The 26,101-nt window shown below is 32.4% G+C and overlaps 2 protein-coding genes across 5 annotated transcripts; both read left to right on the top strand.

Annotated features, from left to right (window-relative positions):
• Positions 1–507: 507 nt before the first annotated feature.
• Mf (myofilin) lies at positions 508–21,034 on the top strand. Of its 4 annotated transcripts, XM_088226044.1 has the most exons (8): positions 508–601; positions 4,579–4,697; positions 8,266–8,499; positions 12,243–12,449; positions 14,036–14,191; positions 17,357–17,590; positions 18,773–18,844; positions 20,741–21,034. In XM_088226044.1, exons 2-7 carry the CDS (start codon positions 4,607–4,609, stop codon positions 18,838–18,840), a joined length of 990 nt encoding a protein of 329 aa, XP_088082170.1. In that variant the 5' UTR covers positions 508–601; positions 4,579–4,606; the 3' UTR covers positions 18,841–18,844; positions 20,741–21,034. The 4 variants fall into 4 exon arrangements, with proteins under 4 accessions (XP_088082170.1, XP_088082182.1, XP_088082176.1 ...); XM_088226056.1 differs by lacking the exon at positions 14,036–14,191; XM_088226050.1 differs by lacking the exon at positions 18,773–18,844.
• Positions 21,035–24,145: 3,111 nt separating this feature from the next.
• LOC148285421 (uncharacterized) lies at positions 24,146–25,277 on the top strand. Its single transcript, XM_088226035.1, has 3 exons — positions 24,146–24,407; positions 24,508–24,708; positions 24,891–25,277. The coding sequence occupies exons 1-3, from the start codon at positions 24,292–24,294 to the stop codon at positions 25,237–25,239; spliced, it is 666 nt and encodes a 221-aa protein (XP_088082161.1). The 5' UTR covers positions 24,146–24,291; the 3' UTR covers positions 25,240–25,277.
• The last annotated feature ends 824 nt before the right edge of the window (positions 25,278–26,101 follow it).

Here is a 26,101-nt window from a genome sequence, read left to right as displayed (position 1 = left end):
TGTAGGTTACAAATAAAACATATTTTCTCAATTAACAAATAAACTTTTAAGCAGATAGTAACTTAAATAAATAAATAAAATGGTAAAATTTTACTTAATAAATATACTGTTCGAACCTGATTAAACGCATTTTCTTTTGATTAAGCGGCTTGATTATAAATACAAATTTAAGTATTGTAACTACGTAACCATGTTTACTAATGATTATTATGTTATTGTTACAAACTCACTGTATAAACCTGGTGTTTATTTCATTTTTATCCAACGGCTTTATACAATTTAAAGATATTTAACATACTATTGTAACTTTATTGTCATGTTTACTAATTGTTTGTTTACACATCACAAGTGCTTAGTCAGATCTTAAACACCATCAAAAGCCAGCAACCACCTGTCAGGGAAACCAGGTGGCAACCTGGGACCTGCCTTGTCCACATTTAGCCTGGCTCGGGGGAGGGGGGGACGCCCAACCGTCGCTGTAACAGAAGCGCCGCGACGCCTTTAGCCAGTAGCGTCAGCGGTCTAAAGCGAGCAGATCGTACCCTGTCGTGCTCTTCGACAATATTTCGACCTTAAACATTTTCTAGTTTATTTATTTTTGGTAAGCATTAACACATTTACAAGAATTTCACCGTAGTTATACTTTGTGAAAATAAAGTGTTTCCTGATTTATTATCGTGGTACGTGATTATGTGATATTAGTGTTCTTTTCCAACAAAATATTTCACGTCTCGTGTGTTTCTTTTTTCTGGTTTTCGATTTTTCGGTGAACTTGTGTTCAATTGATAGATTGTATTGTATCAACTTTTAAACAGTGATCAATCGCTTCGAATATCAAATAGGTATGAACTGAAAATCTGCAAGCTGAAAGTGATCCTGAATCTGAAAAACCACCTGTGGAAGCTGAAACGTCCTCTTGTGAAACGTATCCAATATACTTAATTAAATGAGAGACGTTTTCAATATATTTTCATTTCAGTCCGTTCGATTCCGCCTGAAACAAGCCGTGGCGAAATAATTAAAACTAAATTGTTCGTGAGATATTTTCAGACTGGGTGAAAATAGTTTCAGTGACCTGATCGATTATCTAATCCCGTGATCTAGTTTTAGTCACGCAAGTTACTTTGAAGTTATTTAATAAACTCTTAGGAACGATTAAACTAAACGACTAACGCAATGTCAAGAAATAGACTCAAAATTTACCTTAAAAATATGTAATTAAGTATTTGGATTTGTAAAATAAGATATTTATTGAAGATAAATATTAATTCAGATTGCATTTTTTTTCCTTGAAAATCAAACAGTTATCTGTACACTTTATTTCTTCTATTACTTTACAGGTGAATAAATTAAACAATTTGATTGCACGGTAACTATACTTATAGGAAAAAGAGAATGACTAAATCGGGTGTTAATTACATTTAAATACCATAAGATTGTTTTAGGACTTAATACTTTCATTTGGTTTCATTTAATTATTTTTTTTAAATGATGAATGTCATAAAAATACCGATACTTGTAGTATTTATTCTACAAAAAATGTCAAATGTACATTGTGTAAAATAATTTATTAACAAAATTAAAATATGTCATACTGGAACATGGAATCCGCCATATTAGTGCAACTCAAGTGCAGTTGAAACACTAGGCCAAATCTTCACAAATATTTCGTTTTAATAAAGCTGTAAGTTGCTGGTACACGCCCTAATTTTAACTAGCGTTGAAGTTTTGTCTTTTCAGAGCACCCTTTTAGAATTTAACAGATACTTTCGGATATTCAGTATTATGAAACTTATAAATTTCATAAACAAGGTGTTTTGTTATTTATTGTTTAAGTGTCTTAGTCCACAAAGTAAATTCTGGGGAAAAAATAATTGACAAGATTTATAGTAAATTATTAATGCGTCGGCGTTGCGTCAGTGGAAAGCTCGAACGACGCGTAGTTTGAAATATTTTCCGCACACATTTCTCCCGCATATACGATTCCCGCGCCTTTGAGTGGGCCCCTCTAGTCTATGACACAATACAGTTTGAATTTGATACTCTCGGTTAGCGAGGAGGGATATTTTTTGGCTCCCGACGTACTCTATTTCGGGAGCGGCTTATTTCACACGCCCGGGAGCAAAAATGCGCGCGCAATCGATTAAGCCTCGCCCCCACATCTGCACATTTTATTCGCGAGCCTGAACTTTAACCAGATTCGGATTACATTAAATTTAATTGCAGTTTCAGAAAAAAATACAAGAAACTCGATCGATGCTTTACGATTAACGCAGCTCCTTACAATCATAATACGTCAACAAACCAAACATATTCATATTCTACGAGCAAGTATTCTAAATGGTGTCGACACGATTTGACAAGTGACTAGAAAACTAATTTTAGCATCTTTGATTTATGACTGTAAACTCACCTTCCGAGTTCAGGGACAAGTTACACCGAATACGTAACATGTGCCAAAGAATTCGTCCAACAATAATTTAGGACAGATTTCAATTATACGGATTGAGTTTTCTTTTTTTGTAAAAATTTTTTTTAATATAAATAAAGCAACAATTTTAGTCCACACAATTTAATTTACTTTCGCAATTAAAATCACATATGGTTAAATATAATTATTATCTAAATTTATTTCAACCGAGAGGGAAAACATTTTAGGGAGGAAATCCAGCCAGTCTGCAAGCATTTGGACATTCTCAAACATCGTATAACTATTATCTTCTATTTTCATAGTTAATATGAAGAGAATTTGTTGAATTTCACCGCACTGATATTGCATTAAAAAAAGCTGTTTTTTTCTAAAGGTTATTTTTTCATCATTATTCATAGCATAGGGCACTGCATCGGTTCACCAATTGCAGCGTATCTTGATCATTTTTTTACATTAAGGTAAGATGATCAGTCTTACGCTTCAGATACCAGTCCAGGGACTATGAAATATTCCGGGAATCGAACCCGAGACCTCCTGCATGGCAGGCAAACGCACTGACCATTACACCACTGGTGTAAAACTGGTGTAAAGGAATAATTTTTTAGTTCGTTCTTTTGTTGAATCACAATTATCAATATAAATATCGGTGATATTAAATTTCTTTTTTTTTGTTGATATTTTCAACTTTTTATAGATTTTTTCTTTGTTTTAATTTTTTATCATAAATTTATTCCTTGCTTTATTTTGTCAAAACGCTTTCTCACGTAGCATCTTATTAATTTATAAGGTAAACAAATAGAAGATACATGAACACATTTAGGTTTATATTAAAGGATTTTTTAACAGTTGGTTAAAAAATTAAGAAACGTATTCGTACTTCTTTTAATCAATGATTTTTTTTTGTAATTACTTTATTTTTGTTTATATGCCAATAAGCAGTTTTGCTCTTCTGATTTTATATAAATAAGTAATAATTCAAATTTCAAAAGAAACTTTTTAAAATACGGGATTTTACTAAGTTTAAATCCAAGAAAACAACATAACATTAAATCAATGAAGTAAAAATAATGGTTATTTTTGTAACGAAATTAGACATTGCATAATTTTAGAAACGTGATACATGAAACTAAATATATATTTAAGTGTTAAAATAATATTTTCGTAGGAGTCGCGAATATTATTAAATATGTCGACATAATTATTTGTCCTCGGCACTTTGCCAAGGAAATAGTTTTGTGTTGCTTAATCTAAAACGCTTTTAATAAACACTTTCATACTCAAGAGAAATTAAAAGAGATTTTACACATTTTCTCTCGCATTCTTCAACTCGCATTTTCAGCGGTTTTCAGAAACTTTCGGGAACAATAATATGATCATGAATCATAATGACTGTATGCTGATGAACTAATTTCACTTAAGAAAAAAAAAATCAGACCTTTTCCGTCTTTTTATGTGTAACTCAAATAAAAAAAATATTTCTTCATTTTACTAAAAATACATTTCTAATTAATTAATATTGTAAAACTGTTTAGTAAATTAACTAGTAGGTAATAATGTTATTGTTTATTTTTGCATAAAAATGTATGCCTTAAAACAGGTTGTACCTAGTAAGGCAGACTAGACATGATCCAGAGAAATCTATTACCTAAGTGTGTATGTAGTAAATAAAGTCACTGTTACTTTGTTAATAAACTATGATTATTATTATTATTATTATTATTAATCCGGAAAAGATCAACCAAAGATAATCATCTAAATATTAATTATATTTCTTACATAAGTTTAATTGATAAAACATTTAATGATTAAAGGCTTACTCACAGTGCTTATAAACATAATCAAATTTACAAATGAAACGGGTAGAAAAATTGGATTATTTATTTTGTATGAGTATTTCCGAACCTTATAATAAACGAGATAAAATTTAAATGGTTTATTTATCAATCTTATACTACGTGTTAGTTTCCTTTTAACGAAAAACCATTGATCAACTATACGTGAATTTATTTGACTTATTTTTCACAGCTGATATAAAAAATATATAATTATGAAAACTTTTTTCACAAAGTACAGAAATGTTTGAAACTGAAAACGTTTGATTAATTTTATCGGATGTTAGTGTTGTCATCATGTTTATTTTGTTCTAGCGAACGAGCGGGTACATAACCTAGCAAAATGTTTAAAAATCACTTGGATATGATTGGCAGAAACGAGCCGGTGTCGAAGAAAGCCAAGTTCTGGCAATCTTACGTCAGGTCCCTGAAGGGTAAGTTTATATTATACACCTCAAACCACCTCAAAGCTGTACCAAGCGTAAAATCATTGAAGGTGTTATTAAACTCGATGATAAATACGATAAATAATTGACTTTAATTTTTGTTACATGTACGTAAATTGATAAGTAGTTAAAATACAAAGTAACATTAGTATGATTAATATTTTTTTTTTATAAAGCAACCAAGTTTGTCATTTTACTGCATTTTTTAACCACAACGGGCTAAGAAATTAAATTTATGGTGCAATGATTTTTTTTTTATTTATATATATTTTTTTTTATTGATTAATATAATTTCATAATTGATGCATTTTTTTTTTTACTACACAATCTACTTCAATCTTTTACCATATTTTTTTATTTTAACCTTTTCTTTTCTTATTTTATTTACATACTTTAGAACTTAATTTAAAAGGGTAGCTTTAATTTTTGTTTTGTAGATATGAATTTAATGAATATTTAGTACTTTTGATTTATTTTTACCTTGTTTTGGTTGCATTTTTCATATATTTGTAATTTTTTTTTTTAATTTTATTTTTTTTTTCAAAATATTTTTTACCATTTTATTTGTTTTTCTTTTGTTTATTTCTTTATTTCTTCTTACTACTATTTCTATTTTTTTCAAAGCATCAAAAAGAAAATCAATATATGAACAAATTACAACAGACATGGAGAAAATTTTAGATTAGGGAATCTTTTGTCCAAATCTAGTCTTTTGTCTGCAAACATTTGGTAAAATATTTTGTATGTACCCTTATTTTAATCTTAATAAAAACTCATTTCTGAGCACCCGATGACAAACTTTTATTTTTATCGGGACAAATACGTTTCAATACTTAATGTTTTTATTCTTATAATGTATTAATATTGTAATAACATGTGTATTTTATTGAATAAAGGCTCATATAATAATAATTTAAATTTACATGTGCATTATTGCACACGTGCACACCTACCAATTTCAATGTTACAAACGTACAAGTATTATGAAAAAACCTGTCAAAAGGTACAATATTATATAGTCCATAAAAACTATAAAAAACAAAGACAACTAAATCAGCAATTCAAATCACGATAAACAGTAAGCGATGAAGAATCTAAAACCAGAAGCCCAGCATGGCAAAGATCCACCTTTCTCGGTAGGCTGTTCAACAGACCAATCATTCTGCCCACAGGCATCGTCAACAGTAAATTAGTCCTACATTCAGGAAGAACAAATAATAATCTGTGTTGCCTAGCACTTAAGTATTTGATCGGTTATTCAGTATTTGATCGATAAATTAACCCGAATGAATTGATAAATTAATGATTATTAATATTTAGACTTGAGAAAATTCTCACCATTTTTTGTGATCTCATCGGGAATCCAATTCGGAAACCCATGACAAGTTACTTCGAACTCGAATCATCACAGAAATTAAGCATGTTAAATAATTAGGACTAACAATAGACAGACAATTGACATGGACAATTCATATCAATAATTTAATTAGCAAAGTGGCGACATTATCGAGTCTTTTTTTTTAAAGCAAAAACTTTGTTCCAAAACCGGAAGAAATTCTTATGTATGAAGCCTATTATAAAACTAAAATATGTTATACGCAACTAGTATGGGAAGCAGGATATCAAAATGACATAAACAGACTACAAAGACAACAAAATAAAATATTAAAGTTAGTATATGACCTTCCCTATCTAACTGCAACTAGAGAACTTTTTAAACAAACTAAGCAATTAAATATAACTGAACTTTTTCAACTAGAATCATAAAAAATTATTCATAAATTAGCCACTAATGTAATTGTAGACGAAGAACTAAAACTTGTAAAAAATTGTAGTCAACGTAGACATAATACGAGAATATCAGACAAATAGCATAAACAACTTTCTAAAACAAGACAAGGACAATCAAGACTAATGAACCAGGGACTAAAATTATACATTAAACTACCAGACAAAACTAAACAAAAGACTCAGACAAACTTTTCAAAAGATGTTAAAAATAATATTTTGAACAACAGAGTATGAATGAAAAATGTTTATATTATTTTTTTTGTAAAATGAATGTAATAATCCGTAAGGGTTTATAAATAAATTTTCAAATAAAAAAAATAATAATTCATACTAAACTCTGAGAATTGACGTTTTTTTATTAGAATTTAGTACTATTATTTATTTTCGCTTTATTAAGTTCCTATGTAACTGACATGGGCTATTGAAGTTTTGGTAAAAAAACAAAAAATATTCAGGGATGGAAAATTCAAGTTGACTATATCGATTTACCTACATCAATCTCTTAATATCCCTTAACACTATTCACGGGGACCCGTCACAATAGATCTTCACAGGTCGCAGTGACGTCAGGAGCTTGAATAGCACTGATTCCCATTTCTAAGAATAAGAATAAAAATAATATCTCTTTACAGTCTAGGACAGTGATGTTAACTTTTTTAGCTAGGCATGTTAAAATTTTGTAACAACCCGGCTTGACCGGGCGCCGAGTCACATCTAGGAATATTAATAATTTTTGCAGCCCCAATAAATGAAAGAGTTTTGTTTTTAACTATTTATAATTAATAAGCAAAAATAAATCATTATTTGCATAAGTGATACTTTTGTCGGCCTCGTGATGCATTTACCTACCATCTAAGAGGTCACGGGTTCGATTCCCGACATGGTTGAAATGAAATATTTATTTAAAAGTGTGTTTTCACACTAGAATTAAGCTTCCCAAAAAAATTAAGGAAATAAAAGTTTTTCTAATAAACAAATGCTTCTATAGTATAAATGAATATTTGTAAAATGCAATTGAACAAATTAAAATGCATTAAATGTAAATAATGTAAGCAATGGACACTGTTTTTACTGTATGTATTTTCTAACTTTTTATTTATTTGTTTTTTATATTTTGAATTATTTTTAATCATTATATTTTTCATTTGTTTTTGGTCAGACTGTAAAAAATTGCTAGTGGCAGTAAGTCCGCTATTTAATCGTGTATACCTTTGTTTTATTTAAGATTTTTTTGTATTTATCACATTCTATATCTGTACCTCAGAGGCAGGCAGATGCAAATCCTAACGTCTTACGTTAAAAAAAAATCCTAAAGAATCTACTTTCTCAAAGTGATTTTTAATAATTTATAGCATTAGTTTGTATTTTCAGTGTCTTAATACATCGGTTCTTTCATTATGAGACTTACATTTCTTCAAAATCAATGAACGGGATCATAAACTGGATACGAAGATCAAACGGCGGCCTCCGTGGCGTAGTGGTCAAGACGCTTGACTCACAGACGGAAGGTTCCGGGTTCGATTCCCGGTGAGAACACAAAAATTAAATATGATTTTTCTCAAGCCTGGGTGTTCTGTGATGTAATTCACCACTTTAATTGGGCCTCCTGGCCTGTTGTGGTGCAAAAATTAAATAAAAAAAAAAAAAAAAAACGGTAATTTCATCAAATTCTGGATTTGCATCCGTCTGCCTCTGAGGTACTGATATATTAAGATAATAAAGATTTTGTATTTTTATTATTAATGACTCGATATGGACGTTGCAGGATCCGAGGACATCCGCGCTGAGGACCACGTGCGCACAAGGCGCAGCGTGTTCCCCGAGCTGGCCACGTCGTGGCCCTACAACAAGTCCATCTACGACGACCCCATCCACGCCGCCGAGCGCATCACCGTCCCCGGCTACCGCTACCTGCCCATCCACCGCGAGACGTACGGCTACTCGCCCCGACCCATCTACTCGCACAACTACCCTTCGTCTCTGGACCGGTACCGCCCAAGTACGTACCGCCCGGCGGCGAGGTACTGATCGCCCCCCTCCACTCCACCACCGTGATGCGACCACTGTCAAATATTTTATTTTTTCAACGCCGCTAGAGGCTACCGATTCCCAGATCGGTAAACTATTATAGATCGTGTTGTATTCGGATAAAACTTAGCGGCCAGCAACACCCTACTTCTAAGTAGACTTTAAATCTGATATCGAGTGCATTTTCGTTTAAAAAATAACGGATTGTAGATTTTACGTACGCACTTGTAGCATTTTACTTCGGGCATTTTGACTCATTATAACGTTTGTAAATGTTAGTTTCCGGTAGAATTTTTGCATTTTAAAACATTTTTTATACAATGCGCTTGTAGCGATTAATTAATACGCGTTAGATATGTATGTTAGTTTGTGTCGTTGGGAAGTGGGAAGTGGGACGCGCAACGTTCGGTAAAGTCGCATCACGGTCGTACTGTGGACCTCGTTATAAGATCAGAAGGATCGTTGGGATTGACACTAACATCATCAAGCATTGTAAATATCTTGCATATTCGATCTGCATAACTCTGTCAAACTGTTCGATATAACCCTCATCATTATTCATAAGTCAAGTCAATCGCACAGATTGCAGCGTGTCTCGATGCTATATAAAGGAAGAGAATATTGTCAGTCGGGCAGAAGGAACGGTGACCTCGTTAGGGTGAGGAGTAGCGAGCTACTTCCTTTTCCGTACCGAGAGTGCTTTCTTCTCGCCGATAACTAAACCACGCTCGGCGAGTAACATCGCCCTCCTCGGCGGGCGGCAATGTCTGATAGAAATATTCTGAATGTTTCAGCGTAATAACAGCCGTTTTTTCGGGAGCCACTCCACGGGGCTAAAGGCAGGGGTAACCTTACCTTAAACTTACAATGGACCTCCGCAGAAACCAGAAACTCAGCTCACTTTAAATTTCCCATCACTTTACTCCACCGACAGACATATAAAACACGGGTCGTCAGAGACCGCGATATTTAGCTTTACTGCTTCGAGTGTCGATCGTTCCGCACTCGTGTCGTGATTCGTGATCTGTACCGACTGATTGGTACCGAATACACGTCACATGAAGCTCGGCTTAACTTTCAGTGGATTGGATCCTGAGTATTGTATAAATTGCGTTTTAATTTTAATCGACTATTGTACCATCGCTCCAAACTTTGTAAATAATATTAATATAATTTACATACATGTTTATGTACCGCTGTAGAAGGAGTTGTATATGATTAAGAAAATTGTCATTATGATATGAAAAGTTTTTGGTAAATAAAAGCATATGGGACGGGAAGTAAATGTGAACATCAGTCCCTGCCAAAGGCTCGAAGATGGCCGCTCCGCTTCGCCTCTAACTGCATCATCTTTTGTAGTACATATTTTATTGCCAATCCTACCTGTCTCGGGTGTGCTCCTTCAAGCGTTTGTCAGGGAATGATTCTTGTCTTTGACGATTGTCTTAACCGTTTCCCGTAGCTTGCCCTCTTCCCCACACCTCACCGTCACTAGCCATTCATCACGCCATTTACCCAAAATAATATTTCTAAAACATCAAAGTTTCGAGGCCTGAAAAGAAAAGTATAGTAGGAAGCTCATTGCTGAAGCCGTCGGAGTATGAGGTAAGAATGCAGGTTAGGTCTTTGTAACGCTTACTGTCCCGTCTCGAGCTTCACTAACCCGGCGCATGGCGAGCAGCTCATCCTCAGCGAGCATGAGGGAACTCCGTCTCGTGGGACCGCGACCCCTAGTCGCTCCGGTACACCCTCTCCACTCTGTATCGTTCTCCGCGCTCTCACCCTCTCACTCTCTCACTCCCGACCGAGGGCGCGGTCGTCGAGGAGAAACACGTGTGTGAAATATAAACCTATTTGCTGTGGAGATTGTGCGTAACAAATCATAAGTCACCTCACTAAAACTTGTGCATTTAACCCGGAGTATCATATTTTCTGATCGATCCTATTTGATTGTTTTCAATAATATTGACAAATAATGTTATTCGTTTTTATAAAACAATGTACTTCATCTGATATTTTTTCCAACTCGGTTGAAGTATACCAAAATTTCTTAACGAAATTATTATCGAACCAAATTTTTAAATGAAAAACATTGTTAATGAACCGTTGTTAATTTCCTTTAGTACCCGTGTTTTAGTTCAACTAATTTTAAACAAATATTGAAAATATGTCGAATATATTGGAGTGATTTGTGTATTATTTTACACAAATTAAAGTAAACAAACACTTCATTATTTAATAAAATTAGTATGGCTCCTCATTTCCATTTACCGCCAATTATAAAATAAAGGCAATTTCCCTTATTATGAACATTGCAATACAGCTCTACCTTTTTTAATTGTTTTATGCATTTTTGTTTTGGTGATAAAGATTTCTAATGTGTTTTATTATTATTATTTTTCCTCCTACAAAATTATTCATAAAACACATTTCGAACATTTAAATTCTTCATAATTCATTAATTAATATGACAATCTTTGTATGATGTTACAATTTATTGTACAATTTGAATGACAATTAAAGAAAAGTACTTATTTGTGATTTGAATTTTACGATGTCGCAGCCTGTATTATTTGATGTAGCCAAGGGAAGCATGACAACTAGATGTTCACACAATTTATCTACATTTTCTGTCTAATTTTGGGAAGGACGTGAATGCAACAATAATGGAACTGTCATGCGCATGTCGTATAATTCATCTATGTTTTCAATTTCAATTTATGTTCACTCACCCTTTGCCCGAGTGAATCAAACCTTCCAAACCAAATATCAATTAATTTTAAGATCATATAAATTATTCATTGATAATCAGATTACTCAAACAATTTTTATATAACTTACAACACTAGAGATAATTGAAAAAGTTAATATTCAACTTATTAAAAAACTTTTCTCACGTAAAAACGTACGAAATTTGATAGAATGCTTTTATTAAAGATAAGCCAAATGTAAAAACTCGTTTGCTTTTATTTAACTAATAACTTATTTATTTCAATAATGCAATCGAAAAAACACACATTTCATAATATTTTTAAGGCAATTCTAATTTTTTATGGATTTAGCCGCTTAACAGATTTCGGAGAATCAAATGTATTATTTTGTTTGTATGTCTCTCATATCAATAACAATGTTATTTTAATTTTGATAATACATTTTTTTAAATAGGAAAACAAATGTATACATTCATGATAGGGATATTTGCTTACATTTGACACACCCTATTTTCTTGTAAAACAAAAACGAGTTATAAAAGTCTCATCGACTAGATTATAATCAAACATCCTTAACCTTGGTTCTTATTTGAAATTAAAAAGCGTTCACTGTTTGAAGCTGTCAACGTTTGCGCTTATTCTGAAAACGTTTATCAATTAATTATTTTAATGATCGTATTTCAAATCATCAAATCTTTTCGTCGGGACTGTTAAACTACAAAAGATTGTTTTTGTAGTTAAATCTGTTTCATGTATATTTGAAACTGGAGAAAATATGCAAATATTGAGAGATTTAATGATTTCGTCCATGATTTTCTTATTCCCTTTAAAAAGAATTTAATATTTTACAATTCCATCGCATGCTGTTCCCACTAGCGATTCAATGTATGTACACACCACGTGTGTAGGTGAAGTAATGTATATCTGCACTCAATGAAAGTTGTTGAGCTTCTTTGGCTACGTCCAGCTCTGAAAACAAGCCTAATGTAATTTTACCTCGCAGTCTACCACACACCACGCCGCGTGGCGGACCCCTACGACGCTCACAAGGCTTGGCAGAACCACCTGGACCGCCTGGCCGAGATCGACCGCCTGTACCCCTCTCGTTATGGGCTGTACCTGCGAGACCGCGCCAGCCCGGTGTTCTCCCGCTCGGGAGACCTCAAGGGACTCGAGTACGAGCCGGATAACAAGCCACACTTCTTCGGTGGTAAGTTATACCACTAGTGAACCCTTAAACCAACCCTTGTTTGTGATGTCGACCCCCCCTGTGACGTCAGAAACTTCTATAATGTACGATGTATAAGTACATAATTATTCCGCTTAAGTGACTGTCGACATGTGTTAATACTCCACTGACTGTTTTTGTTTCCCCGACTCGCAGTGAACAAAGGGAAAGAATAAATATTCGATTGTACATTTTTAAGTTTACAATTTCACTGGAAAAATTAGTAGTATTTACTTGATATGTACAGTGAAATATCTATTTGTTATTAAATAAATACATATTTTCTTCAAATTTTCTGTTTATTACTATTTTAACAAGAAATGTGCCCCAGTTACAAAATTAAACATACGTATTTCTACAGGGGAAAGAGCACTATAAAATTGTCGTTCGACATGTATGTACTAGAGGTGTGTAGTTCGTGAACGATCCGGTCTACTGACAAGTTCGGAAACATTCAACTAGAGACACGTTTCTTATACCTTTGTCATTTAGTCCGCGAAAAGTACCAAGCTAAATATATTTTCGTGTCTTTTGATACAAAGCCGAATGCGCTAGTGATACGAGTACGTCAGTTCAATTCAATAGCATATAGATCCTGTCTGACTGTCCCCTCAGTGACACGGTCTTACCCGCCTCTAGTGTGCACCTATATGATCAATTTTGAGAAACTTTTTTCAACATCATTATGTTAATGTGTTAAAACAAGCCATTTTTTATATCCTCTTTTCCCTGTATCCAAAGAAAATACATAACTAGCTGTAAATATTTGCAAGACAAAATGTGAAAGGATTCCAGAATGTGTACATTATAAAGCAATGTATTGTAAATATTTTCCCATATCTGTATGTGCCTGCACTGACTGGCCAACTGCCTCTTTTATCATTTTGTCTATAGACCATTTAATGTGCTTTTCCAACTCAATGTCGAGATCCAGAATGTTTAAATGTTGTTGTGTCCCTATAATCTATAATCGAAGCAATTATATTGTTTATGGACAGTGCCTTATAAAACTTTTTACGCACCTACACACAGAAAATAAAACTTATCAACAAAAAAATATTTTGAACAAATCATTGCATTCATTGCCTTATTTACACTTAACCATAGAGCCTCAAATGCTTTACACATTTCAACCTGCAATATATACACTGTTCTATTTAAACGTGTTTTTCTGAATCCGTTTTCATTCATTGGATAAGACGCAATGTTTTATTCAATGATGTAGATTCCGTACTCAACATATTGAAAATAATATAGTTTCATTAATTTTTTTAGCAAACAAATACATTCATATGTAAATTTCACATTGAAAATATTTATTTCAATATGTGGAGGGAGTATAAATGAAAACTACACAAAGCATTGTAAAAATCATACCCTGAATTCGTTTTATGTAGGAAGTATCTACTTATAAATTAATCGAACTTCGGTGCACGGAGTTAGACATTTTAACCATTTGTTCCCGCAACAGCGCTGTCCTTACCCTGACAAAGCCGCTAGAGGTATTGCTTATTGAATACCACATCCCATGATTAATTTGGATATAATGATTGCGTGGTGATGGAAAGGAAAGGGATTTGGAGACTCCTTGAATGACGTTTTCGCTGAGGCTGACCAATGGTTGAACTTGGATAGAATCCGTCGTGGGCGTTCCGCTTCCCCGACCCCTACCAAGGCTGGAGAATTCGCACCCAGAGACACTGAAGTCGCGTTCGACAAAGAGGGTAAGATGTGGCCATCGATATTCGCACTTGAGAGCCTCGAGCCTTGTCTATGGTCAGCGCATAACAAATCCGACAATCCCGTTTGACGTTTGTTGCATTCCCGCCATTGTCTAGCGTATAAATACTGCTACACGAAGAACGCTTTTAGTTTTTAGAAAATCCGCAAAAAATACATGAACATCTTAAATTTTCATAACAATAGATTTCGTGATAATGAACTTATCACCAAAAATTTTTTTAGTATTTTAATAGTACTTTTTTTGGCTGAAATTCTGAATGGCAACATTATATCCATGATCTGGCACCAATTGGATATGTAATCGAAAAGGAAATCCCGGTGAGATACTGACAGTGTAAGTAAAACCTTTCTCGAATCGATACATAGTCTAGTTGTTGTATTAATAGATAGAAAATTAATATTCGAGAATGTTGATCGTTGTTAAACACTGTGTTTCTAAACATGCATGAAAATGTGGTCACAGTATTTACCTTCATAGACAATATTATGTTTATATATTACAATAATATTTGTATATTATTTTTATACCCAACACATTTATCTAACAATCTAACCCCTCCCCTACACATATTTATATTAGGTACTGGAGATCTTTTTATATCTTATATCGATGGCCACAAATTGTGTGTTTGAATTATTCACATTGGTGTTAAGGAAAAAATGAATAAAAACTTCCAATTCATTCCGGAATACCTACTCACAACAAAATAACATATGACTATAGAAATATTAGTTTATTCACCACGACATACATAATTATTTATATATTTAATAGATCATCTCAACTTACAGTATTTATATTTATGATATATGACATGTTTTTAAACATAGGAATAACCCTATCTTTTATTCTTAATTGTTTTGTTACAAATATTAAAGCATGCGCGTTGGTTTATTAATTTACTGTCTAACAATATTAAGTATCAAAACAATAATTTCAACACATAAGTATAATATGTTTTCAGAGAGCTATAAATCGTAAATGGGGTCAAAAACTTATATCTTCTAGTGATATATTTTATGTTTATGACTGTACTTTTTAAACAGTATTATTAATAAAATGCTTTTTTTTATGCTTAGGAATAATTGCTAGCTATCTCAGGGCTGGTATTCCACACGCTCTCGCGGCCGTAGAAAACCTATTTATTTTATATGTAAATACACGAGATAAAGTGTTTTATACGGCTGCGAGAGCTGTTCAGAATACCATCCCAGAACATGTTAGACCCAGTGAGATAGATAGCTATCACACTTAAAATTTATATAGTATACTCACCTTATATACCTTATTATTTGTATTATCTATTGTAAGAATAAAGCTGTACTCAATTAAAAATAAATGCCGATTCTGTCGGCACTAAAACTGATATTTAATCGAAATTCACTGCGAGTATTCAAGATCGTTTGAAATTACAGTAATAATTATAAATTTTAAATAAACGCAATACATATTATGTACATTACTACATAATATTATAAAGTACACTATCGATTCTAGTAAAGTACAATACCGATTCTAGTCGGATTCTAGGTAGCATATCAAACGATTATAATTTTCTGAAATACTTATGCTTATTTACAAAAAAGACATCACTTGGAATAACCGAATCAAATAAATCGTCACGATCGAAGAATAACGACGCATGCGATTTTTTTAAACTTTACATGAGAGCGGCTTAATTTTTTTTTGACACCTTATGTCATAATTTTATAAGTACAAAAATATATCCTTTTATACTTATACAGATTCTAGTTATACAGATTTTTTTCAAACTTGGAATATAAAGTTTTTATAAAACCTTTTCAAGATCAAATATAAAAGAAAGACAACGTAGCATTTTTCGCACATCCGTCGTTGTTCTACGATCACGACAAAATAACCACTCGCCGGTAAGTAGGTACTTGTATACAATAATATAACATTTTACCACGTGTTAAAACATTTTATAAACAAAATTCCGTTCAATATAAGAAAAGAAATACTAAGGATTATTTAGAAATCAAATTTTATGAATTTCGCTCTCAAACCTTTTAACAATAAATAAATACTGGAAAAATTAAAAAGACAATTAACACGGACATTGCTGTTTTTTATCATCTAAATATTTCATGATTTAAAAAAACCGCAACGTTATCAAAATCCATAGTTTTTCTTAATTGGTACTATGCTTTTTATTTATTTTGATTTGTTTATATTTTCTTCTCTCTGGTTTTCATTGCAGTTTTCTTTTACTATCAAAAGAGTATTAATGATATTATAATGAATAAACGAAGCCAACTTGCTGTGTATAAGTGTGTTTGTGTGTTTTTTTTAAATTCTTTAATTGTGACAGGTTTTTAACTCAATATTTTAACGTACAATTTCAAAAGACATTTCACGGGGAATTCATGTTTCGCTTTTACTTTGGAGATTTTTATTGAGTTTTGTTTATATTAATATTTTATACTTAATGATTTTTTTTTAAATAATTTAGTTAAGAACCGTATCATAATAAACTAATTTTAGAAGTAATCAAAGCCACATGGACATGTGAACTGTTTGAATTATCGAATGCTCAAGGGATCATTCGTTATCTTCTTTTTTGTATACAGCTACAAACAATTACTGCCAAACTAAACTGATAGATAGATTGAATGATTGGACAATTGAGGGATTTCTTATTTGTTAAATAGTTATTTATCGGTTACTGAAGTGGGATCGAGTTATTAAATCTTTCCACTATTGATCGATAGCGCTAAATTTCAATCGAGAATAATCTCCATGATTAACTTTCGAAAACAAGCGCCTTTAAAAGCATCGTGCTTAGATGTTACGCTTACCACTATCAATTTAATAGCGACAACATTTCCAATCATACATAATCTAATGTTCACCGTTTGATATTAAATTTTAAGTCGAGTCAAGCATCTTTTGATGACATCTTTTCTAACAATTCAATTGTCAATCTTCATTTTTTATCCCTAAAACGAATAAGAGCATCGGATTTTGCGTATGTACAATATACATTATTATGTTCTTTTTCAATTTCATCATTTACGAATATTCAAACTCAAAACAGGACCAAAAGTCCCATGGAGTTGAAACAAAGTGTGCTCTTAAAAATATTCAATTAAACTTGATGTTAATAAGTGTTTACGCGTGTTAGGTGCTCCGGTTTACACACGAGGTGGAATAAAGAAGCCATGGATAGCCCTACTGAGGCCGAGCCCGCACCTCCCCATGTCCTCCATCACCAGGGACCCATTCTGGTGGGACTTTCCGGAGCTGAAGCCCTTCTCTCCCTACGGCAGGTGGCGGAGCCCCTTCTTTCTCAGGGATTCCTACCTGTCGCCTGTTAAGCGCACTTACCTGTGGGACAAGCACCCCATCAGGCCACTCGGTAAGCACCGTAATAACCTAGACATTATTCACTTATCCGACGGCGCCAGCGCTATCCGAGAGTTACCATACGTCTTTCGTTGTCCTTGAAGCTTGCAGAATATTATTTTAAATAAACATACTCCAAACTAGCAATTCGAACGAAAAGTAGTTTCTGTCGAATACGGAACGAAACACTCATCATAATTTCTCTTTACGCATCCTGTGGTCTGTGGTACACAGGGCAATGCATTGGCGTTCCATTGCAGCATATTTGGATCGTTTTTGTCACATGGAAGGTAAGTTTTCGGTGCCAGTCCAGGAACAATGAAATATTGCACTGTAACACCACATCTAAAACCAATATTTTACTTCCACCCTTCCAGGAAACGAACCTAGGACCTCAAATCTTGTAGGCGAACATGCCAACTGCTGCTCTTAGCAATGAGACCGTCAATTAATTGGACCAATCGAACTATTTTTTACCTATCTCCACCAACTTGTCCTTTATCTTACGATACGAAGTATCATGTATTAACATGAATGCATCGTATCTTGAATCTTGACTTTCAAGTTGTGACATGAAAGCATGAAGACTAAGGGTCAGTTGTACCAAATAAAGTCAAATTAAATCAAGTTTCAAGTTGCGTTTTTGTCAGTGAACAAAAAAGTGTTTGAAAAATGAGATAAAACAACCGCAACAATTATTTAACTTTACCTAACGTAACATTCTTTGGTGCAACAGATGCTAAATAATCAGCTTTATCTTTCGTATTTCAGTCCGGAGAGTTCCATTGAAAGCTTCTTCCACTCCACGTTCTAAAGGTCTTGTTGGCTTCTTTTCAGATCCGCATATGGCAAAAACAACTTTAAGTTATAATGAACGGATATATTTTTTAATATTCTTAATTCATTAAAGATTTGCGTTTATTTTTATATTTACTGCTTTCAATGCCCATGTTACTCTCAGTACACCTCAGCCATCAGCCATTTGTCATCATAAATCTAAAATTCCCAATAGGGAAATATCACATTCTACGAATACCAATAAAAATGTGTGGAATGGTAATTTAAAAATTAGTAGACGAAAGACGAAATGTGACTCTCGGAACCACCACGCAGAAGGAAACAACATTTGTATTGTTTAACATTGTTAGGTTTTTATTTATTTTGTTTATTACAATGATTATTTATTAAATGACAGATTTTATGCTGGGAGATCTAAGTTTAAGAGATTTCACTGGAATCCAACCGTTGCTCAGACATCTATAAAAGTGTGAGAAAGGGATATTATTTATTTATTCACCCTTTCCAATCATGTCACCATGTTTGCATGACTCCAGTTTACATTATTTTCTATACATCATACGTGTTACTCGTTTAGATCTTTAAAAAATCCCCAGTAGGCCTGTGTTCGTCCCAACTTTTTTCATTATTTTACAAGAAGTATTAAAATGAAAAGTATTATTAGTAGAAAGTAAAGTAATAAATAACAAATTTTTATCACTCATAGCTTTGATAAAAGTAGTTATATTTTATGTAAATATATTGATTAACTCACTTCAAGTAGTTCACTATTTGTATTTGTCCTTCATAAATCGATAAATTATATCTAAATCTAATGTTTTGTATATTCCCCTTGTTTTGTTTTAGTTAGAAAATAAAAAGAATAATATTAAGTCCTAATTCATTATGTTTATTTTAAATTATTTATACTTTAATTATCAAAACTATTTATTTCAAATTGTATTTTACTTTATTTAATTCATAATGTACAGCACCCATTAATGTCAAATGATTGTCAATTAAAAGAAACGGTAGGCATAAACTCAAATTATTATTACAGTGGTATTGTGTAAACCAATTATTCCCAAAGTGGCTTATATCGGCGAACAAAGTAAATTGTTTTGCTTAAATTACAAATTCAAAAAGTTAAAATTCGATTTATTTATCATTATATATATATATATATATAATTCCTCTGTAAGTGTGATGTCACTGAACTCCTAAACGGCTTAACCGATTAGATCTTTGCGCTGTGCGTGTTCGTAGATATTAAAATCTTCAATTTAATATGTAAAGGAGAAGTAAGAAGCATAAATGTTTTATTCGTCGGACTATCAGGGTTGCATTCGAGGAGAATACATTTGCAAAAAAATGGAAAGATGTTTTTTTATGCATAAAAAAAGTTTGTTTTTGAATGTTAACAAATAGCATTTATTTTTTGTGGATCTCAATTAGATTCTTTCCTTAAATTCCTTTTAATTTCTACCCATTTATTTATTTTTACTGGATTTTTGGTAATACTAAAATAATATTAAATTTCAAACATTTTTTAAATCGTATTCCTAATTAAGTACACCCCTCTGTTGGTGAGAAGACAGGAGCTTGACGTTTGCAAAAATAATGCCATATTTGAAAAAATATTTATTTTATGTTTTGGAATTCAACCATAAACAAGTACCTAGGTACCAACTTAAATTCAATATAATATTAACAATGTTTAGTTTTGGAATTTAATTAAAAACAACTACCTACTTATCAATAAAAAATATTTTTCCAACCTAATAGCAGGCAAGCCAACGTTCGGGAACGACAACGTCTGCTGGGTCCGCTAGTTTATTTATATAATGACTTTGTAAAGCGCCCTTGAGGTATTATAGCGCTAAATAAGTTATCCATAATAATAACCCAGGGGTCGACTACGCCCTGAAAAGGGTCCATGTCAGTGAAAAAAAATGCAGAGGTGCCTGAAATGTAAATGGGGGTTCACGATAGTGAACCTTATTTAGGCTGGCTGTTACCAAAATTTTAAATTTTTTAGAGTATTTATTTCATGTAAAAATTATTTTGAAATTCTCCACTCCTCAGAAAACCCTATCAATGTTAATATTCTGTGTAGCTTTAAAAAACGACAGAATTAAATCAAATATTGAATAATATCAATATAAGGGAAGCATGGGGTCTACCCAAAACAGAAAAAAATGGCCACGTGGTCTAGGGGAGAAAAACTTTGAAGACCTCCGATGTAGACTATTTAATATAAAAAATCATATTTTTAAGTAATATTTTAACCACAGTATCAACATTGCCATATTACTAATGGTCAATCTTTGATCCCCCAGACATTTATTTTTTATAAATTTATTAATTGTGTTTTTTATTATTTCAGCTCACGTCTACTAAATATGAAGAATATCCATTTGGGTGCAACAATAGTATCGTTGCAAAATAACACCACCGTCGAAATTTCAAACTTTCACAGCCATTTTCTTATTTAAACTCATTTGCCATTTCAAGTTCGACACTTCTACAAATACATGAGAACAATATTTCGGACAAAGAAATACTGTCCATGGGTAACAAAGCAAGCAATCTATTTATTTTATAATATAAAAATGTATTTATTGTTACTATTTACTTCTAAATAAAAACATAAAACAATAAAAAAAATACCAAAAACAAACTCTCTGTTTTTTTCTTCATGCATGTGTATCTGTACATGCTTTAATTATTTTTTTTAATATATGTTTTATCGAGATGTGTGAAATATGTATTTAAATAAAATAAAAATTATTGACACTGCTAAGAAGCCCAAACATGTTATTTTGGTATGCCTACCGCGCCATTTGGAAACCAAAAAACTTTTTTTTTTAATCATCACTCTAGAAAAATCTGTCTTATCTTTGTTGAATTTGGTTATGACGAACTGCTGCAAGAAAGGAAGGTGGAAAAAAATGGTTTACCAATGCATTATTGGGTTTGGAAATAGGGATGATGATAAATGTGAACGATTGATTGCTAATCAATAATTATGTCAACAATATTTAAGTATGTCCAAATGCTTGCCGACTTGCTAGATTTCCTCCCTAGGGACTGTTGACTTTTGTGAAGTGCAAGAGCTGAAACATTTATTACGTGGGTAAGATTCATCTGGCTGAACCAAATCACCTACCAGGCAACGCCTGAAAACAATTTTACAATTTGTATACTTCTTCTTTTACCAGGTAGTTAATTCAACAATGTTTGAGTATGTCCAAATGCTTGCAAACTGGCTGGATTTCCTCCCTAGGGAGGTCAACAGATGGAAGAGTTGAGAAAATGTGGATGTTCAAACGTGGGCAGAATGGTGAATGTTACACAGTGTGTAAAGTGGCCATTTAAACCAGCCAATGACAGGTCATAAGCCCTGTAAATGCCAAGTCTTCCATATTCCCTTCTCAAAAATGTTTTCCCTCTCTGTTAAAATAAATTTGAATATTTATGTGGTTTGGATTTAAAAAGGTCAATGTCAAATTATTTTTTTTCTTACTAACATGTTGCAGATGTCAATTTTTAAAAATTCATCCATATATAACTATTTTATATTCACATGCGTATGAGCGGTAATGTTTTTTTTTATATTCGTTATCAAACAAGTCAAACAGTTGTTCGTGAAAACGCCACAAAATGGCTGAAAAATTACTCTCCTATTGCGATTTACAACATCGACCTTTTTAGATCCAAATGACAGAATTATTATTATATAAGTACTTATTTCTTGATGTTCGAGTTCTCAATGATGTTCATAAAAGTCACAAGTATGTATTCACTAATGTCAAGATAATCAAATATTACAATGAACATACAATACCACTATTACCAATCCTGCAGGTCAAAATGGCGTATCAGCCTTTTAATAAATTAATTGTTACAATTTATTATTGGAATTTGAAATATCAAGTCGAATTGATTCACTATCCTAAGATTGAACATATTTTTTTAGACCACGACGGGCCAGGAGGCCCAATGAGGAAATTCAGTGTTTTTTTATAAATAAGAATGCCATAATGTAAGTAGCCACCTTTAGTTTCCAAGTATACACATTCTCACATTCTACATTATATCGGTCACGGAAAATCACTAGGGTTTTTTTTTGTTTTTTGATAGACGTATTATCAGCGCTACGTTTTTTTTCAGTTTTTTTTATTTTGCTTTTGATTTCGTCTGTGGCATCACAGGTTCTCTTTTTTTTAAATAAAAATAAATCTTTGCGTTCTTATGATTTACTAAAATATTTCAATTTTGGTGACCATTTTCAACGAGTTGTAAATAACTCACTATTAAAAAATAGAAATCAAGTTGTGGTAGAATGGGGTGAGACCCTCGGATCTTCGATCCATGACTCCATGACACTAGCCTCGGACCACAACCCGATTCTCATTCTTTCCAACTCTTCTGTGAGTTCTGCTGATTGGTAGGTGGACTTCCCGTAAACCGGAAATTAATAATAACACTATATATCATTGGTTGATTCGGAAGAACTAGTGCCGTCGTTCAAAGTAGTCCTTTTTTTCCCTGCATTTTTGAGAGACTTCGCCGTACAATTAACTGCTCTAATTTTAACCGCGCATAAGAAAACATTTTTTTAACCGATTTCCCGTAGCACTGAACTTCCTCATTACAGTAGTGAATTACAGCACAGAGTACCCAGGCTTGGGAAAGATCAGAATTAAATTTTCGTGTTATGACTGGAAATCGAATCCGAAACCTTCTGTGCGTGAGTTAAGTGTCTTCACCCCTACACCGTGGAGGCCGCCATATATAGATAGACGAGTGGGGATAAATCTACCTCGTAATGTAGTGGTTTGCACCTGAATGAATGAGCTGAGCACCTTACAATGTAACGAAAATGGTCCGGACACGCTGCTAATTAGTAAGTAGGTACCAATGCAGTGCCCCGTACACCACTGGGTGTGAAATGATAAAAATAGGGAAAATTACTATCTTTCCAGCACAAAACGTAGGTAAGACATTTTTAATCTTCATGTAATAAATTAGGTACTTAAAAACACTGTGATCGATATTTAAATTCAGGTGTGGTGACGCAGTTTGTTAGACGGCCAACTATAAAATTGGCGCGGAGAAAGTTTTTTTTAAATTTGGTCTTGATGTTGTGTTATAAGTATTTTTAATAGTATCCCTCTATATTTTCTCCGTTCTATATTACTAACAATCATGTAAAATACAGGCTTAGCTGGTTTTACCTTTTTTAAAAAGGTCACCTAGGTAAAAAGGAAGCTATTTTGAAATGCTTTTATTATTATTGACGTACTGATTATTAAATTATTACTTATATAGCTCATTCAAACATTAGTAAATTGATCAATTAAACTAGCCAACGACAGGTCGTAAGCTATGTAAATACTTAGATTTCCACATTCCCCAATAATGTTGACATATTCGTATCTTTAGATGAAATACTAAAAGGGTTCATTGCACATGCTCAAAATATTGTATTTTGCATACAATATTATTTTATTATATTACTGGGCGCCATTCAATTCGATACAAAATATTCTCCCGGTGTTGGATCCAATATTCATGTGTATGTACGCAGTTTTGAAATAAAAAATATGTATACGTTTCCAAAAATACTAAAAGTGTTCCTGTTCTCTTATATTTTATGTTTATTTTACATATAAAACTGATTTAGACTTTATAACATTTATCGCAGTTAGCCTTATTTCCTTTATGGTTGTCATTGTTTATGATGCATAATAATCTGTGGAATCAGTGTTTGTTTCGATTTGTCTATGGCCGCCATTTGAAAATATTTCAATGTGACAGTTATTCTAGAGTGAAGCTTTTTATTTTTATAAATATATTATACAATTCCGAAATATTGGCATTTGTGTTATTTGCCATTTACCGTTTTTTAGATATTTATGACATTTTCAAACAATGGAGACCAACAACCCAAACCCTTGTGCCCAAACCACAAGCGAAAATGCTGACAATTTGAACGAATTAAAAACTGTTATATCGGAATATTTCGACAAAATTGCCGATTGTTTTAAGTATGTGCTGTTATATTATTTTTGTAATTTTATAACAATCACTGTGGTGATAATTTGGAATATTCATTGGGTACTTACATGATTGTTTTGCTTATTTTAGCGATGACGAATTAAAAACTAACTATACCAAGAAGGATGGAGAAATGAACTGGGTAAAGTTAAGAACAATATTTAGAAAACAACTCTCTGCGGATTTAAAAGATGAGTGGAATGAAATGTGGGAAGACGAAAAACTTACAGAGAAGTTAACTAAACTCAAGAATATGATAGAAAATTCATCTGATACAACCCGCACAGCTTGGTATAAACATAATTTTAATTCTCATATTAATTTAGATAAATTTTACTAACTATTATAAGCCAGTTCACAGGCTATACTTACGCCTATAATAAAATCAAATTATTATTATCAAAAAATGCTCTTTTGTACAAAACAATTATGTATCAAATAAAGACTGATTAACATTTTGGTATTCATTTTAGGAGACCTAAAGTGGGTGATATCAAACCTCAAAGTCTATCCCTCGAGAAGATGCGATTGCTTTCCGAAAAGGAACAGCTGAAAATCAGATTGAAAAAGAAACAAGAGAAAGTAGACGCTCTCAAAAGCCAACTTAGTAAGAAATGGGAAGATTTTCGATTGCTGGATATAAGTGTTCAGGAGCATCGAGTCAAATTGATTAACCACGCCGATGATATCAATTCTCAGTTTGAAAACTTTTACAAATCTTACAATGACCAGATCCCAACCTCGGAGAACACAGCTGCTTTAGAAACAATTCAAATTTCTACAGAAATGATTCATCCTCCTATTCAAGAAAATTTGGATTAACTATGACCACCAATAAACAATCATTTTGTTCCTGCAAATATTGTTTGCATGTTTTTTGAGTGAAATGAAATCACTGTAACTAATCTTAAAATATTGAGAATTATTATTTTCTTGAAAGATTTTTTTGTAAAGGGCAGTCAATCCGCTTTGCGGTCTAATAGTCAACGCGTTTTTCTATTATGTGAGAGTTCTCAGTTGATCATTTTAAAGTGTTTTTGCTTTTCAATATTTCAGTCTCTGGACTGGCACCTGAAATGTTAACTTACCTTCTGTAACAAAAGAATTATCGAAATATGCTGCAATTGTGTGCAAATGCAGTGGCCTATGCACCATTGGGTGCATATAAAGAAATAATGACGAATACTAAAATATTTATGAAATCTGGATCATTCAAGCGATTAATGTAATCTTATTTATTTAATTGTTAAAACATGCTAATTTGAATGCATCAATTACGAGCCTTGCGTCGATCACAATTATTTTTATTATATTTTAATGACAGTTCACAAAATAAAATCTATGTAAATAATAATTAGTAAGCTGTCTAATTTAAAAAAAATAGTACCCTTAGGAAATTGATATAAAGATGACTGAAAGAAAATGTTTGAGTTTAAAGAACAAAACTTTTATTGTATTTTTGTTTATATTTATTGAAACTCACAATTATCAAAATTGTTATTGTAAGTAATTTAGCAGTAAGAACATTAAATTTCAGGTTACATTTTTTTTTTTCATTTTATCTAGAGATTATATCAAAATTTTAAAGAAAAAAACATAAATTTGTTGTAACAGAGAAGGAAAACATTTTTGAGAAGGGAATATAAAAGTAGAGGCACTTACAGGGCTTATGACCTGTCATTGG

This window comes from Micrasema longulum, unplaced genomic scaffold, assembly GCF_059751315.1.
Source record: "Micrasema longulum isolate JH-2025_06_02 unplaced genomic scaffold, ASM5975131v1 h1tg000037l, whole genome shotgun sequence".
NCBI classification, from domain to species: Eukaryota; Metazoa; Arthropoda; class Insecta; order Trichoptera; family Brachycentridae; genus Micrasema; species Micrasema longulum.
The sequence above is the reverse complement of the archived record's forward strand: the minus strand, read 5'-3'. Positions and strand labels throughout refer to the sequence as shown.